Source organism: Erigeron canadensis, chromosome 6, assembly GCF_010389155.1.
Source record: "Erigeron canadensis isolate Cc75 chromosome 6, C_canadensis_v1, whole genome shotgun sequence".
Classification (NCBI taxonomy): Eukaryota; Viridiplantae; Streptophyta; class Magnoliopsida; order Asterales; family Asteraceae; genus Erigeron; species Erigeron canadensis.
In genome coordinates, this window is record NC_057766.1 from 44,428,923 (window position 1) to 44,448,063 (window position 19,141).

The 19,141-nt window shown below is 35.6% G+C and overlaps 1 protein-coding gene across 1 annotated transcript; it reads right to left on the bottom strand.

The window, feature by feature from the left end:
• Nucleotides 1-2,452: 2,452 nt before the first annotated feature.
• On the bottom strand, nucleotides 2,453-12,765 carry LOC122603998 (rab GTPase-activating protein 22-like). Its single transcript, XM_043776878.1, has 5 exons — nucleotides 12,446-12,765; nucleotides 11,565-11,697; nucleotides 11,416-11,465; nucleotides 4,143-4,196; nucleotides 2,453-3,958 (listed from the first exon to the last, which is right to left on the bottom strand). Exons 1-5 carry the CDS (start codon nucleotides 12,586-12,588, stop codon nucleotides 2,752-2,754), a joined length of 1,587 nt encoding a protein of 528 aa, XP_043632813.1. The 5' UTR covers nucleotides 12,589-12,765; the 3' UTR covers nucleotides 2,453-2,751.
• Nucleotides 12,766-19,141: the final 6,376 nt, after the last annotated feature.

The following is a 19,141-nucleotide window of genomic DNA, read 5'->3' on the forward strand; positions in this document are numbered from 1 at the left end:
TATGCATTTTCCGCCGCCTCTCTTCTTTTTGAATGGTTTCTTTTTTTCTATTATTATTTTTTTTATTAATAATAATTTTATTATAAAAAATATTTCCGAAAAAACAATGATATTATTAAGAGTAGCTGGTGAAGGTGCAGTTCATAGGTTTTCATTAAAAGTTAAATTAAAAAAATTTTGATTTATTTTTTATCTTTTGTTTTTTTGATTTATTCTATTTTATATAGATAGAGTTGTTATTGAATTATACTCCACTGAAACAAATAACTGAAATTTTTTTATAAAAAAAATCAAGTATATGTATATGATTATTTTGTTAATTAATAAGTTTTATTACTATAGAAGTTATTACATTTTTGGTCCTCTTGGTAAGAAATTAACAAAAATAGTCCTCAAGTGAATGGACTTAACAATCAAATAGATGACCGTTAGTCTTCGGTAGTATGAGTAGGATTTGGAAACTTGAAGTATGGTCGGAGTAGAGATTCAAAAGTTTGTACCAAAAGAGTAATCTGGTGTATACTTTAAGTATCGTCCGTATAATTCACTCTATAATCTATGTAGTTAAAAATATAGGGTAAATTATAAAAATGGTACATGAGGAACACTCAAAATTGCACTCTGAGACATACCCATGATTTGAACCTAAATCTGCCCCCGCCTTTCTTGTTTCTTCCCCATTTATATCTAAAAATAGTTTTATACAACCATGAGGGGGGTAAAATAATCTATAACCATCCATATTTTTTATTAGAGTTAAATGTAAAAATATTAGCAGATCGTCATCAATATGCCCACATTAAAAAAATTAATTGATGAAGCATCTTGTTTAGATCCAAACAAGAAGATATTTCAACTATCTTTGTCTTTTTTAACACATGAACCGAAAACAAAACCCAGATCCAAAATCACAAAAACAACCCATATCGTAAATCAAGAGAAACAATACACTAAATGAAAATTATATTCAAATCCAATGACAAACTCTATATATACGTATATAGTCAGAGGAACAGAATTATGTGGCAACGCACTAAGGGGTCAGCTCTCTCATATGTAGATGAGTATAGCGTTGCTAAGGTCCCCTCACCACATTTGCATGTAGTATGATTCAAACCCTCAACCCGTAGGAAGAAACCATAAAGTGAAAAACTCCGTAACTACTGAGCTATCACCCCAATGGCGTAATAGTAAGTTAATTTTTATAAATGTTGTTGATGTTAACCCTGTATCCCCAAATACCATAGGTATACATAAAAAGCATCAAGGGATGAAAACTAAACGGTTGATTTGTTCCCTTTGCTATTCTTTATACTTTATGGTCATTTCAAGTCAGGCTCCAAAATACCATGGAGCGACTTATTTCAAAAAAATGAGGGGGGAAGTCAGTAAGATGTCGGGAGTGTTTGCTTTTGATTTTGGTGTGGTGCAAGGGAACAGGTGAGGCCTTTTACTTTGAAGATGCTAGACTTATGTCCGCGTAATGCGGCGACGGTGGGGGTAGCGATGGCAAAGGTGTGGCGGTGACGCACCAAAGGGCTGACTCTCTCATATGTAGATGAGTATAGCGTTGCTAAGATTCCCTCATCACATTTGTATGTGGTATGATTCGAACCCTCGACCCCTAGGAAGAAACCATAAAGTGAAATACTCTGTGACCACTGGGCTATCACCCCAATGGCGTAATAGTAAGTTAATTTTTATAAATGTTGTTGATGTTAACCCTAGATCCCCAAACACCATAGGCATACATAAAAAGCATCAAGGGATGAAAACTAAAGGATTGACTTGTTCCCCTTACTATTCTTTATACTTTATGGTCATTCAAGTCAGGCTCCAAAATACCGTGGAGTGACTTATTTCAAAAAGATGAGGGGGAAAGTAGTAAGATGCTAGGAGTGATCGCTTTTGATTTGGTGTGGTGCAAGGGAACATGTGAGGCCTTCTACTTTGAATATATTAGACTTATGCTCGCGCAATGCGGCGGCGGTGGGGGTAGCGATGACAGAGGTGTTGTGGTGATGGTTGTGGGAGCGGTAGTGGGGACGGAAATGAGGACAATGATGGGGGCGACAATGGTGGTCAATGTAAAAGTAACTAATGTTATAGGTGGGTATCGTAGTTATTTTAAGTGTTGAGGGATCTATGCCTTAAATTATTTTATTAAAGGTATTATATAAATATTATATAGAGATGTTTAAATTAGTGAATAAAGAAGAAGGGTATTTTTGATTTTTTAAAGGTAAAAAGTTTAAGGAAAAAAAAAAAGATGGTTTATTTTATTAAATAGTATAGATAAAATCGATATTGGCCCTATATTACTATGAAGAAAAACAATCAGCGAATCAGTCTTAAACCAAACTAAATTACTTAACACGTAGCATTCTATCTGTTTTAGTAAATGCTTGAAGTCATCATAATGTACTTTAACACAGCAGACAAATTTAACATATGAGGTTTGAACTTAAGTTTGTGGATTCATTCTTAATCTTGTTATGGTAGCTAAGCTACTTGGAGGATATGTGTTTGTAAAAAACTACAACAATTGTCCCTCCCTCCCTCCAAAATGAAACTAAAAAATACTAAAAACAACGGGTAGAAGAAATGGCAACAAACAAGTCCGGTAGAATGCCAATATATAGTAGATCTTTATGAGGGGTTGGGACTGGTTGAACTAATACATCCTCCATTACAAGGGTGGTCAGGTGTCCATCCAATAGGAAGTCATGAATATGGAATATCAGAGGATGGCTATTTATTATGGAAGGCCGTTGTCTCGATTTTGTCATGGACTGAAACCACCAAGTCATGAGCGTCGTCTAAGAGTTTCCAAACATCCAGTTGACCTGCCATGTTATTGCATTCCCTTATAATCTCATCCATACTGCTGTACTTCTCTATTATCTGTTTCCTCCTTTGCAGCACTGATGCTGCTATGGCATACAGCAATAGATCTTCTGTTGGTGGTGCCCTCTGTCTTATCTTGTTCCACGCCGACTTGCCAATCCCTGCTCTTATTGCCGCCTGATCTGCCCACATCACCTCCCATAGACATATCGTCTGTTCAAAACTCAGCTCTCTCCTAAACAGCACCACCACCATCCGGTACACAAAAAAGCAATCCTCCGCTTGCAACTTCTCCAAGTGCTTATACAGATGCGAGTCTTTAGACTTGATTATTTTGGACACTCTACTCAACTGCCTCCTGATACCCGTCTCATCCAACCTGAAGTTGTGTCGTGCTTTCCTCATGAACCCAACAAAACACCAGAATGCTTCATGGTCCTCTGTCATGACTGCAACTATTGGAGATAATAAATCACTCATCCCTTGGCAGTAACCAATTTCGGAATCATATAGTGCATAAGCTTCAAGAATCGCAACCAGCCGCGACGCATGGAAGATTCTGCATGGTTCCAAATGGTCATAGTCTTTTAAGCCGATGACCTCCGCCGATCGTTGGGCCCGCTCCTCGGAGACTTCCGCTTGAGTTGAGGAGTATGGGATCCAGTCTCCGTTGGCACGAACTGCATCAAGGCGAATGATCCTCTGCCAAGAGGAAAAATCCTCTGTTGAACAAAGCTTTGATTGGACTTCCGACTTTGAGGGCGACTCTTCAGTATCCTGCTTGCTATCTGAGGAGGGAAAGGCTTGGCTGACTTCAGCATCCTGAGAAGCATCCGAGTCAGAGGACTCGGAGTCAGAAATGCTTGGATCTATGAATCTCGTAGAACCACCCACATCTTCTTCCAATATTGAAGTGATGGCATTATCCAAACACACGGGAGATGAATTTACTTCCTCACTAGAAAGGGACTCCCTGGCGCTCACGACATCTTCTGATTCGGCAGAGTCCATGTCAGGGGTGAAAGAATCACTATCCCCATTGCTTCTGCTTTCACCTGTGTTGCACCTCAAAAGCTTCCTACATTGCCTCCGCAATTTTTCATACTTCTTTCTGTAACATATATCAAAAACAAACATGTGTATAAATTGAACTGTTTGAGAAACGAAAATTTATAATCACTAAACAAAAATACTGTAGTCACTATCCAAACTAACAAATATTTTGCATATATTAGAAAGAAAGATTATGCCTTGAAAGGTCTCCAGCAACACAAAAATAACGGAAACGAGCATACCTCCCCTGAGTTCTTAGTTCATCCCTTTCTTCTTTGCAACTATTTAGCTCATATCTGCATAAACGTAATAAAGAAATTAAAGCTTGAAAGATACAAATGTTTTCCATATAGGACATATGTGTAAGCAGTTAATTGCAGCAGGGGAATCTCTACTCTTCTACCCAATGTGTAACTTCTGCGTAATAAGTACATTAATATAGAGCTGGCAATAATTCCCAAATGCATTTGATCGGGTGATTTGGGTATTTTTTTATGGACTTTGGGCATCTTTGGGTGTTGGTAGTAATCTAAACGGGTTCATTGGGGCGGATTAGAAATGCATTTTTAAGAAATCCAGGTTAATTGGGCAAAGATTAAAATCATTGAATGGGTGATTGTTGTTTCCAAATGGAAGAGAACAAAAATAGAAAGAACCTGATTGGCACATCAATTTGCTCAAAGAAAAAAAGCGGTATATTATGTTAATTTTCATTCTTCTAGATTTGTTTAACAATAATTACTTTATTTACATTCTTTTAAATTCATTTTAACAAGAGTAATTTATACTTTTCGTCCCTAAAGTTGGCACGTTTTTCACTTTTGATCCCTAAACTTTGAAAATTACAATTTTGACCCTAAAGTTGACCAATATTTTCAATAATTGTCCTTTGGCCTTACAGCGTTAGAAAATGGCCGTTAACGTACGCACGTGCTAGACACGTGAGGGCACTAATGTCATTTCACTTAACACTGAGGGACGAAAAGTGAAAAAATAGCTACCTGACGGACGAAAAGTGAAAAAATAGCTACTTGAGGGATGAAAAATGAAAATCATACAAATAAATTTATTCTTCCATTCTTTCTTTCCCGATCATCTTCTTCGATCATTTTTACTGATGGAATTTTCCGACTAGACATTTATTTTCCGATGATACCTAATAAAAACTCACTTTGAATCCAAATCTAAACCGCAAACAAAATCATTTACTCAAATTCATGACATTCAAAACACAACCAATCAAACAAATTATAGTTCAAATATGCCAGTAATTTTTTTTTCTTTTCTAAATTTTGATTTTAATTGAAAGGGGGATAGTGGATGGTGGTGATTCTAGTCGGCGGCGGTTGGTGGTGAATGTTGACGGCGGTCGTTAGAGGTGACTGTAGACGGCGGTGTTTGGTGGTAATTATAGGCGGTGGTGGCTAGTGGTGATTGTAGTAGCGGTGGCTAGAGGTAATTATAGGCGGCGGTGGCCAGAGGTGGCGGTGGGTGGTAGTGGCTTGTGGTGGTTATAGACGGCGGTGGCTGGTGTTGGTTACAGACGGCGGCGGATAGTAGCGGCGGCTGTTGTCGGTGGTTATTAGGTGGTGGTGATTAGAGAGCCTTGGGGGTAAAGGAGAAATAAATGTCTAGTCAGAAAATTCCATGGGAAAAGAAAGAATGGAAGAATAAATTTATTTGTATAATTTTCATTTTTCGTCCTTGAAGTAGCTATTTTTTTCGCTTTTCGTCCCTTAGGTAGCTATTTTTTCACTTTTCGTCCCTCGGTGTAAGGTGAAATGACATTATTGTCCTCACGTATCTAGCACGTGTGTACGTTAACGAACATTTTTTAACGCCGTAAGGCCAAAGGACGATTATTGAAAAAATTGGCCAACATTAGGGTCAAAATTGTAATTTTTAAAGTTTAGGGATCAAAAGTAAAAAAGTGCCAACTTCAGGGACGAAAAATGTAATCTACCCTTTTAACAATATGTAAAATTAGTGTTGTAATTTTTTCCTACCACTTTATTTTGAAAGGCGAATAAATTTAGGCTTCGTTTGTTTTCCTTAAAACATCTTAAAAACCTATTCTGTCTAATTTGGTCAGAAGTTACAAAATTAAGACCGTGGTTTGTTTTTTTTTTTTAAATTATTTTTTTTTTACATTAGGAGGTTTCAAATCTGGGATACCTCTCTGAGTATTGTAAGCGGTTAAATAACCTCTAACTAACATCTGAAATTATAAAATACCTATGATGTCATCGTCATTGCTTCCTAATCTTTTTTTTCTATAATAGATTCATCTAAAGACCCAACTCTTTTCCACATCACCATTGTCAAGATACGGGTGGTGGGTCATCAGAAAATCTATGGGTGGTGGTCATCGGAAATTCTTGTGGTTGTTGGTTCCTGCTATATTTGTGATCCTGTGATTGTGGGCTGTGGGATACAATGGGATATGGGTTTGTATAGAATATTAGAAATACAGACTATACAGTCAAAGATTTTATTATCTCTATATTAGAAATTCAATTCAGGGATAATGATCTGTGGATGTAGTGAACTATAACAAAATGTCTATGTTATGTAACGAACTTCCAAAAAAACGTCCAAAAGATGCATGTTACCTGCTAATCTAGAGGTTGCAGGTCATCAATTTTATTTCCTTTTATTTTTTAATTACGAGTCAGTAATAGTGTCCACGTTTTCATTTTCTAAACTTCGGCACACCTTTTCTTTACACATTTAATCCTGGTGCAAATAAGCTTTTCACACACATGTAATCCTGGTGCAAAGGAGCTTCACCTTTTCTTTTTAGTTTCACTTCCCTTTTGACTTTCTAAACTCCGACTACGAATCCTGGATCAATTTTAACAACATTTTTGCTTTCTGTTTTGCGTGTGTGCTACACTCACTTTGTACAAGCAGCAACAACGGTGTCAAAACCCCCACCACCGCCTCTTGTCGCTACTTTTCCGCCGCGGTGATCTTACCACTACCGACACGACCAACCACGGGTCAACATCAATCCCAAACAAAAATATCAAGATCTCGACAAAAATCTAAAAATAATCAACCCTAGATCTACGAATCGAAGTTCAATTAACAGTTCAACACCTCACCGTCTTCTTCTTTCTTATGACTTGACAAAAATAGATCTCAAAGTCCATATCATATGTAATGGCGTATCATCACTGGACTGCAAAAAGTTTGTTCTTTTTCTTAATCTAGATCTTCAATTTTGTATAATCAACTATTAAAGTTTTCAAACTTTTTAATTTTGACCGCCATAACTTGTGAAAATGTACCAGTGGTTGCCGCCGGCAACGGGGCGGTGACACTAATGGGTGGCCGGCGATGGTTATCAATACGGTAGAAATGAGTGACTGGAGTGGTGGTGGTTGGGAGTAAATGAGATGAGGTTGAGAAATATATGTATGAATGAGATATACATACATATACATAGAAAAAATCCTGGTCAAACGTCCACGTCACAATTATTATTGACTCAGCACGCCATGTAATTAAAAATAAAAGGAAATAAAATTGGTGACCTGCAACCTATAGATTAGCAGGTTACATCCATCTTTTTGACGTTTTTTGGAAGTTCGTTACATAAGATAGACCCAACGACTGGATCAATACATAACATAGACATTTTGTCATAGTTCACTACATCCACAGGTCATTATCCCTTAAATTTAATAAGTTATCTATACTCCCTTATAAAAGAAATTGTCCCCCTCCTTAATTTTAGGAACCTGAAATGACACATTTACCCTCCATCTTAATACATCTTTATTTCCATTTTATAGACTGTGACTAAATGCCCTTAAAATAAATGCAACCTCTAGGCTCTATCTCTCCCTCATGCAAAACCACATAGCAAAAACCCTAATTCAAAAATTCGTCCCCCTCCTCCCCCCTTTCATATCCCACTGCAACAATTTATCACATCTCCAACGCAATGAAATTACTTTTACGTTAATAACCACACCATCACCACCGCCATTACTGTCGCTGCATTGCACGGACACCAATCTAGTATTAAATTAATTGTCTTTAATGAAATAGTAACACATAAGTGTTTATCATAGAAATAAAGTCGAGAAAAGGTGATTTTGATGAATTGATGAAATAAAAAGTGATAAAATAGAGTATTCAGATATTTGTGGGTATTCAGACGTTTTTAGAAAAACAAACAGTAATATAGATTTAAATTTCAGACATTAGAACCACCTCTTAATATTTAGAAGTGGTACTCAGATCTTAATATTTAGAAGTGGTACTCACATCGAAAACAAACATCTTGAGAAAAACAAATGGGGCCTTACCAAATTAGCTTTTATTGGTACAACAATTATACGTATTTGGTGAATTAAAGTAACATGAAAAATTCTGTAATATTTGAAGACTAAGTTAACTATCTATGTTTTTTATATGTCTGTCATAATTTTATTTCAATTGAATGAATTTGTTTAACTTTCATTGTTTGATACCCGACCAAAACTCATTGAACCTTAAGTCATTAAATGTTTTCTTTTTTTACATCATTATATGTGGACCAATCAAATCTTGTCATTGTCAAACTTAGCAATTAACCGTGATACTTTTCTGGTCTAGTGGATGAATGTTAAGGGTACTCGGAGTGGAGCTCGGGGAGGTCAGCCCTCAGTGAAACACCACCGCAAGCAAGGCGGGCTGAGCTCGGGTATGGGGTGGGAGAGTTAGAAGCCCGACGAGTGTGATGAAGATTGGACCGGTCATTTACAAAAAAAAAGATTCTCCCCCCCTAATTTTAGTCTATAAATACACACAATTTTACCCAAACAAAGTACAACCATTTCTAATAATTTTAATACATCAATCGCTACCAAAACAACCATTTCACTGCCAAATCATGGATACAAATAAACAAAAAGGGGTTGCAAGCGGATATATAAGTCGTGGATGGATCACTTAACCTCAATCAGTTCGCCCTCAAACGTAACCATATTATTATTGTCCTTAACCTTACTTTCCTCGACCACCAAATTCTCAACCAATTTAATACGATTATCCTCCTCCACAAATGCATCTAAACTAGCGGCAAAGGTCAAGTTCGATGTGTTAGCCTACTGTTATCCTCAACCCATTCTCGACGATGAAGAAGCGGTCGTTCCCGAAACGCAAGAACATCTGTTCGGTGATCAGTATATTATTAATACTTTATATTTTTGTAATTCATATTTTATAGTTTTGGTATCTATACTTGTATTATTTACACTAATACTAGTTTTAATTATGTAGGAGATGACGTTGAAGAAATTCAAGTGCAAGATGTTCCAAAGAAGAAATTCGCGGAAAGAGCAGATAAAAAAGCTTGGACGGCGAAAGAAAAGGTGGCTTTGGCAAAAGTGTAGGATCATGTGGGATCATATCTCGACATGTAGAGCATTCAGAATGAACAAGTCGACATCGGTTTTGGCAATGATGTTTAGAGCATTTCGCGACCAAATGTGAGGTGCACTACTAGAATTCATCAAAGTTTAAAGCGCCATGAATATTTTTAACCGCCTATATCACCAATCGGCTAAGTAGTCAAGGACATAAATTTCGGTGTTTCGGTCACGGACTCGTATACGAAATATCGTTTTTTTCGGTGGTATTTCGGTAATTCTAATATTATGTATATATATTTATATATATACATAAATAAGAGTGAAAAATAAAACCTGGAAGTGCTTAAACAGAATTCACCGAAATTTCGGAAATTTCGGTCAAATTTTGGAAATTTCGGTGGTATTTCAGTCAAATTTCGGTCAATACCACCGAAAATTTCAGAAACGATATCAAAACCCAAATTCAGTACCGAAATTATGTCCCACCACCGAAAACCGGTATACCACCAAAATTTCACCGAAATTGATAACATAGCCAATCGGTAATACTATTAACACTGTTTTTGAATAAATAATTTTTAGAATGACATTATATCCTACTCTTACTCCTAAATTACATGCATACCTGAGATGAAACTCGGGACTCATGAAAACCCCCTATTAATCCACCTCCACAAATGTGGGAAGTGAGACTCGAACATAGGTGGATCCTCCACCTTACCAATGTGTCACTAACCCCATTGGCTTTTATTAACATTTTTCTTATTTTTATACTTGTATCTCACTTTTAATTCTACTTATTAATACTTTTTTATTAAATATACTTGAATTTATTAACACTTTTATACTTACACTTGTATCTGTTAATATTTTTTCATTATATACACTGTTACAAAAGTCTTAGGAAGACCGGATGCAAGTATGCAACTAGACGTGATGAGTAATGCCTTGATGGACCACAAAAAGAAAACAAACGGCAAAGCTTTTACTCATTTACAGGCTTGAGAGATTGTCAAAGATCAACATAAATGATTGGAACAAAAATGTGTCGGAGAACTGGAGAAGCATCTTCCTCCCATTCCAACAAGCGAAGAAAGTTGTCTGATGTGGGAAATTACTACAAGTAGGCTACCGGAGCAACAAGGAATGAAGAGAACCCCTACCCGACCAAGAAAAAAGAGCGTTGGTGAAGAGCATCTTCCTCCCATTCCAACAAGCGAAGAAAGTTGTCTGATGTGGGAAATTACTACAAGTAGGCTACCGGAGCAACAAGGAATGAAGAGAACCCCTACCCGACCAAGAAAAAAGAGCGTTGGTGAAGCGTCATCAAAAGGGTAGTGTTGTTGAGTGTGTCAAGGCACACATGGAAGAGAAAACACAAGTTTTTGGACATACAAATCAATCAGGCTCAAGAAAAGGTTATATATATCCAGATCACAAATTTTCCCTCTAGCCGCAAAAGTACCGATCCATTAATGTTAGGGTGGACTCTTGATAAAAAAGTGCAATGGCAGCGAAATATATGGGCGTGTAAGTTTTAAATATCGATTCGTCGTAATTTATTTTTTTATTATGCAATGTACTTTTTAATTATTAATAAAATGTTAGTTTAATATAATTGTTTTTAAATAATTATTTAATTTAATTACGAAAAATAAAAAATAAAAATGGGAGGGTTGGATCTCATGGCCGCAAGTAAACATGATGGTTTCAAGGGTTGGATTGAATTGGCATAATTATATTGGTGGGATTTGGGAGTGTTGGAATCATGGATCTCATGACTCCTTGTGCTTTAGTTTCTATGCAAAAGCAAAGTTTAGTTAAACAAAAGTTTTGATCAATTAAAGAAACGAATTAAAACATAAATTGTTAATCTAAAAAAAGTACATTCAAGAGACTAGTTATATATATTAAATAAAGTAAAAATAAAGAGAAAAGGTACAATTCCAACACATTTTTAAATGGCACGTTTTCACCCAAATCCATCCAACCTGTTTTGACCCAAACCCAATTTGACCCTTTTCAAAAGTAGCCCATTTTGGCCTGAACCTGTTTTGACCCATAACCCAACCCAATCCGACCCGTGTATTTTGCCACCTATAATTAAATTTATATAAAATCCATAAATCAAAATTTGAAGAGTACTTACACTCCAAGTAGAAAAGGCCAAACCTCCGACCTGATAGTTGCATCAACTCCCTAGAATTAATTATCAGGAAACGGCAGAAATACGTTATAAATAGTATCGTAAACTTGAAAATAAGTAGAAGAAGTAAGGTACAAGAAACAGGAACATACCCCACTGCGAACTTTCTTGAGAAATTTAACACCATCTTGAAGTTTTCCACCTGGTGTAAACAAAGTTTTCCATTGTTGGGGAGTGAGTGCATGTTTTCTTTTTCTACGTGACCATGGTGATTTGAGACGTCCCCTAGAATGAGTAATAACACATATCCCCATATTAAGGTAACTTGAAAAAGAACAGGCCTCTAAAACAAATAGATAAACAACCACAAGCTCATATATATCCCAAAACATAACTTATCAATATGGTTTAAGTCAGTGTTCTAAAACGAATCAAACTATAGCCCAAAATCTGTAATGTGTATTCAACTTTAGATGAGTTAATTGTGTGTACAAGAAAGGTGAAAAGAATAGAGAGGCTAAACGGTGGTTATGCAGCTCTAGCTATATTTCAATCTTGATATTAGATATTGAGCCAAGAACTCAACCCTAAAAATTTGGCGGTTAATTACATATACATGAAATAAGTTATGTAAAACATACAAATTCTATTCTACTACTACTTACTTCGGAAGAGGCAACTACGAAAAACACAACAGATCTCCATGACGATGAACAAGTTCGACTGTGTCTTAGACGGGGCTTTCATCAAATTCTATCCTAACTACTACTACTACTATTTACTATCTATCTGTAGATTGATAGAATTATTATACTATACAAATTATAGATATAGATACATGGGATCAGGGGTTCCCATCCAAAATTACCCTTTTTGTTTAGATAGACAAATTGTATTTTTCTTAATGTCGTGGAAGCCAAACATTAAAAAAAAGAAGATATTACAAAAATATAAACAAGTATTTGTGTCTATGTAAATGTCAGGTGGGTAGGTATAGATGGATTGTTGGTGTTAGGAATTGGAATATACCTACCTAGTGGTAGAATACATAGCAGCAGCAGCAGCAGCAATTACAAATCCAGCCAACACTGTGATTCCGGTGATGTTGATTACTCCTCCGCCGCTCCAACTGGTGGTGATGGTTTCAGCCCCGGCGGAGGACACCAAAAATATCATCTCACCCACCACCGCCACCGCCTGCCCATCTCTTTCTACTCAAAATACAACAACTTTTAGTCTGCTGTCTAGGTGAATTAACTAGAACTCTCCCTCTCTCTTGTTTGGTCTTTTTTCCTGTCTCACTCTTCCTTGTTTCTTTATGGTTTCTCTCTCACACACACATATACCAGTTAAATAAGTAGTTAAGCGGGTGGGTACCGGCACCGGGGCATGTGACACCCATTAAGAGATTCCACAATATTGTGACTCTTACACGAGTTTTTATTAGAAAAAAAAAAAATTGAATAGGAAAAAAAGATAATTACATAAAAAAAAGAGGCATTTTCGAGTTGAAAGAAAGAAAAGAAAGTTGATAGTAAATGTATTCTTGAGTTAGAAAGGAGGGAAAATAAAAGATAAAAAGATACAATTTTACATTTATAGCCTTGTCGTAATTAAAACTTTTATATAAGTTTGAGGGGTATAATAATAATTTCACCACTTTTCCTTCTAAATCTTGTCAAAAGTGGCAAGAAAGTTTTGGGATCAAAACATCCTATTTTTTTCTTTCTTTCCCTTCCCTTTCTTTTAAAAAAAAAACTCAAGAATACAAAAACTAAAAGTTTCTTATCTTTTCTTTTCTTATCTCTTCAAAATAAAACTCAAGAATGCACTCTTAATATTAAAGTCAAACTATGTAAATTTTTTCATTTTAATTGTCTGGTTAAGTTTCTTTTCCCACTATAATTGTAAATATAGTTATTTATGAAATATATTAGTTGATAAAAGTTATATTAATGAAAAATATATTTATATTGTAAATAATTTTATTAAAAATGTTATATACGTATATAATAGATGGAAATATATCCTCATAAAGGAGAGAGCAAGAAAGGCAAATAACTAGTATATATACCTTCTTAGTTAGTTCATAATAACTGTTTGTTATCTCTTTTTATAAATAAAAAAAAAAAGATGGAGATTTTTATATAGTAGTAATGATAAATATTCACTATTACTGAATCATAAAATACTAAAAAGAACATAACACAAAGGAAAATGCTCAATGTCACAGTAGTGTGTGATGATAACAGTGACTAGTTGTGGTGGTGGCGATAATGGGAGGTGAAAACGATGACAAGTGCGACGGTGCCAAATAGTTTAGCTCAAATAAAATTGTGCAACTTAAATTTTTATTATTATTACATGAATTGTGTTAAAAAAAAATTGTCATCAAATAAAGTTATGCATTTTAACATTACTACAAAATTATAATCTTATTCTTTACTCATAATCTTATTTTGATTTCGTATAAACTATGAATTATTTTCTTATAAAAATATATAATATATCCAAACGATATAACACATGGGTTTAGTCTAGTATTATTTGATATATCTATATTTAAAGTGGATATGTTTAATTTTTCTAATTAAAATGGGTATATTCCATACTTTTTATATAAGCCATCCATAGAAGTAGAATAATATTCAAACGAAAGTTTAACAACATTTTTTTTGGTTAATATTACAAAATACCATAACCAAAATATTACAAAACTAATAGTATGACTAAATTACCATACTAGTTCGTATGTATGACATGCATATGTATCAAGCAATGTATAATGTCAATAGGAAAAACATAAACCAAATAAAATAATACAAGTATTAATAGTATTTCATGATATCCATCTATTAAATATCTATGTATCTTTAGTTAATTCATTATATCATTTCAAACACATATATTAATTATTTGTGTACTTTAGTTATGGGTTTCATGAATGATGATTTCATTGACCGTTTGATCATGGATTATAATTAGAATTGTTTGATATTGATAAATTGATATTAAACATATGTATTACATTTTGCATGCCAATGTCATTACATACACTTTTGTTTTTATTTTTATTATTGTTAATTTTGCTTTTTCCCTTTCAATCATTGCGCTTAAACTTTTGTTAACTTTTCTTTTTTTATTTTCCTTTCTTAGAACACACACATATATATATATTACAATTAGGGTGTTTTTACTTTTTAGCATATATATACTACATCTATAAGGTGTCACTTAATTTACTAATCATAGTAAGTGGAATCATATATAGTTTTGAAAAATAAACAATGTCCGAAGACATGTAAAAATCGAGTTAAGTTTAAAAACAAAAAATACACTAGAACTGACTACTACACACTATCAGACAGTGATTCCGATCGTATGGAATATAGCTTCAAGGTAAAGTCCAGGCCGATCCACAGAGACTGAGCAAGCGAGTTTAAAGTAATTTATAAAAGCTTTGGATTTTAAGGACTCCCGTCATGTTGGATTTGAAAATAGTTAGTTATTTTGAGAAGTTAGTAATTCCATAGAATTAATCGACATGATAATTTGTTTATCAAGATTAATTAAAAGATCGTCTACTTCAACTCCATGACACAACTTACTTTGGTTGCATTTAAAGTAAACCCAATTCTTGGATAAGGCACAATTTTGTCCGGAAATTCTTGAAAACGATCATTTGCTCAAGGAACAATTCTACTTGAAGTTCAGGAAGGATATAAGGGAGAAAATAAGTCTACGTCAAATGGAGTCTTTCTCCGTGTTGGCGGATGTAGCCCGAGATCATGAAATCCAGCAAACTCGAGTCGACGAAAAAAGCACGAGAAGAAAGGTTGAGAGTAGTAATTCACCAAACAAGAAACCTAGGCAAGTTGAAAGTTCAAGTGGAGGGTTTGCAAGGAACGACATTCCTTTTTGCTACCAATGCAAAAGGAACCATTCGGGTGTGTGCAAAGCATTGATGAAGGGATGTTATAATTGTGGACAGGTGGGGCATATGAGCCAGGATTGCAAGGCGGGACCGGAGAAGCCTATTATGTGCTTTAAATGTTTTGAAGGGGGACACATGAGGAGTTCTTGCCCCACATTAACCGAAAAAGAAAGGCAAGAAGAGAGGAGAAAAGAAATGGAAAGAAGGAATGCTCGAACTCATGGAAATAAACAAGGTAGGTCCTTCCAACTTACCGTAGAATAAATTAAGGATACTAATAATGTATTCGCATGTATCTCTCCTACATATGATATTCCTATACGAATTCTTTTGAATTTCGAAACCGATAGCTCGTTCGTTGTTTCTAGGTTGTTTCATATTATTCTCATATCAAAGTCACCTTTAAATGTCACGTTACAAGTCAAGACTGAGAGTGGTAAATGAAGTTGGTGACGGATGGGTACGAAGTGGTTAAGTCCTTACAATGCTAGAATCGTATGGGTAATGAGGAGGCGATTCATCCGAAGATTTCTAAGGGTGTAGACTTGATGGTCAACATGAGAGGACATCTCTTACCGTTTGTTCGCGTCCATCGTTATTTATCTTATAGTTGTTAAACCCATTTTGCTAATATTGTCGATGTTGAAGAGAAATCTCCATTTAATAAAATAATCCCTTTCGTTTGTGAATTTGCCGAAACTTTATCCAAGGAGTTGTTGGACATTCATTTCAAAACAACAAGTTAAAGATTTTCTATCGATTTTGTAAGTCCCAACTAATACTAGATGGGTGCTGAAGACACCTCTATGTCAATGGTGAGTGTACTTTGCAACACTATCACTTAATCTGGACGTGACCAGTTTAGAGTGAGTAGTGTACCAGGTTAACTGGAATGTTACTTATTAAGATGACAGTCGGAATAAGTAAATACAATGCAATAATGTAACTGACAAGTATATATAATTGGTAAGACAATATGTAATTTTCAAGTGTATTTTATTTATTGATTATTAAATAAAATACAAGGTTGTTGCGGAACCAAGATAATACAAAGATGTAAATATCCTAACAACCTATGAAATACAATTGATCTATACTTGGAAATTCTCCTAACAATCAAAACACTTAAAGTTGTGAAATGTTCATTTTTACGATTGAGAGAATATTGCACAAGTTCACCAATATTGCAGAATGTATGTGTTTGCAAAGTTGTTGAAATGCTTGGGCAAGGACCTCTATTTATAGTCGAAGTATGAGCATTGGGATCTCAACTTTGACGTACAAATATGGTTGACAGCACACAAAAGTATTAGTAAATAATCCTTTGTGTGTGCTAAATAAAGTAAGACAAAAGGTTACTTTATTCAACCACTCTACATCTTTGCACTTTTATCCACAGACAAGATTATTGTCCGATTAAAAGGATGTAGTGTAAAAGGTCCTTCTCGTAATCAGTGTAAAGCTTTGTGAAGGCATTTACACTGAATGATCTCTAGTTGATTGATCTGGTGAAATGTCAACTGGGCTTCACTGCCATTGCCATTTCCTTTCTTCCACTTGTTGTCTTCGACTTCAACTGGAAGGTCTTCAGATTTATGTCTTCAGATCTCAACTGGAGGAAGTCATCAGTTGCTTAAACTGTAATATTTCGGATTTAAACTGTACAATGCAACTGGACTTCTAATATTTCGGACAATTATCTGGAGAGCTCCAGTTTATAGTCAAAACTGGACCTAACAAATTCCCCCTAATTGTCCTGAAATATTGCCAAGTATTTTCAAACTTGTTTCTATACAAGTGTAAGTTGAAATACTTGTGTTTGATAAAACCTATAAAGTTTCCAAGATATTTTTATAGATCATCAAATGCCTTGGGTTAAATTTTAATTGTTTGTAGATCTTATCAGTTATCTAACTTGTGAATTACAATCTGGCAACTTGTATATACATAATTTTACAAAGAAGTTACAAGAGAGCAAATAAAATTACAAGCAGATAGATAGAAGGAAAACTTAAAAAGATGGCCCTTCGCCAGTTTTCCTTCTCTTGGAAACCGATGAGATTGGCTGTATGTCTTCAAGATCAAGGCCTAATCTTTCTTCAATGTTTTCCTTGAACTTGATCAGATTTTGCAATACATATTCCCAGCCTTTTTCTACCTTGTTCTTTCGCTGCCTACTCTCTAGCAAGCTCAACATCTCCACATGCTCTGAATGACCATACTGATGGACATCAGGGTTCTCAGTGGTTCTTTTGGGTCCACCAAAGTATTGAACCTCAATAACAAAATGTTTGGCACCAGGTTTGATTGATACTTTTACATCAGTGATCTTACATTTTGTGCCTTCGACGCTGTACATCAGATAAGTATGTGCGAGCCTCTGATTCATTGGTCAGCTTTATCTTACTTGTGCTCAGTTTGTGAGTAGCAGCTCGAATATCATCAGTTGTTGGTTCAGATGGTTCTACCCAAGTCCTCAGATTTGCATCTCTTGATAAGGCTTTCTGTTTTCTTCCTTTGGACTTGGTTGGAGTTAATACTTTGCTGACCACCTTCTTAACTTGTTCAATCCTTTTGAGGATCCCTTCTGACCTTATCTCTTTAGCCTTTTCCACCGATACATTCAAACACTTGGCATCAAGACCAACTTCATCATCTTGGTAGTGTTTATCCAGTTCTACTTCAAGCATTTCCTTCAGGACATTGACAATCCTTGGATCTTCTTTTATTTTCTTGTATTCCAACAGTTGCAAGCCAAGGAGTTGTGCGTCAGTTACATCAACAAGAGGGGTTGGAAGATTTTTCCTTGATTCAAACTGATTTGCCTTCATTTGTTTCTTCCTTTCCTTGACCAGATACCCAACCCTTGGTAATTTCTAACTTTCGCTTTCAGTAACTGGAGGTAATTGATCAATATTGCCAGTTTCCAAAATGGGTGCATCAGCGGCAGGTTTCTTAGAGTCATCAGTTGCAATGGCCTTTCCTTTATCTACATTCCCCCTAACCACATCATCAAAAGATTCAATTACCTACTCACCAACCTCAGTACTGGTAGCAACAACCATCTCCTTCCCTGAACCTGAAGCTTCAACAAGAGTGCGAGGGGCACGAACAGACCTTTCCCCCTTGGCAGCATCTAGTCCTTGCCTAATAGCTTCAAAATCGGCATGACTGGAGGGTAAGCGATCTAGATGCTGCCACGATTGCATGTTCTTGCACTCTTTGAAGACTCCACAGAACATGCGAACTGTCCTCCATAGATGATTAATCTCTTGAGATTGAGTCATGACATTTCCACAAGTGGTGTCTTGACTCTTTTGAATCGCTTGAAGTATATTTAAATCATCTGGGGAGAGCCCAGTTGCCGGTGCTTCCTTTCCAACTTCTCCTTCCTGTTCTTTGCCAGCTTCAGTGGTCAGTTTTTCAATTGCAGTAGTGTGATCAGATACCTTGCTGGCTAATGTATCCAGACTTCACCTCAACTGATTGATCTCAGATGTTATGGGGGTGAGATCAACCTGGGGCGCTGCAGTCTTGGTGATCTCAGATATCACCCTTTCTATCAAATTATTCTCCCTTTCAGCCAAGGTATTTTCAATTTTCTGACCAACTGAAGTGGCCAACTGGTTGCCAAGCTCAACAACATCCAGACCAGGTCTTTCAACAAGTAATTTGACCTGTCTTTCTAATTCGTTCAATTCAACCTCTGATGATCTGAAAGTATTGTTCAGCAGGTTGGTGATGGATGTGTGTACCTTTGATTGAGTCAAGTCAAAAGCTTCCTTTAAAGAAGTA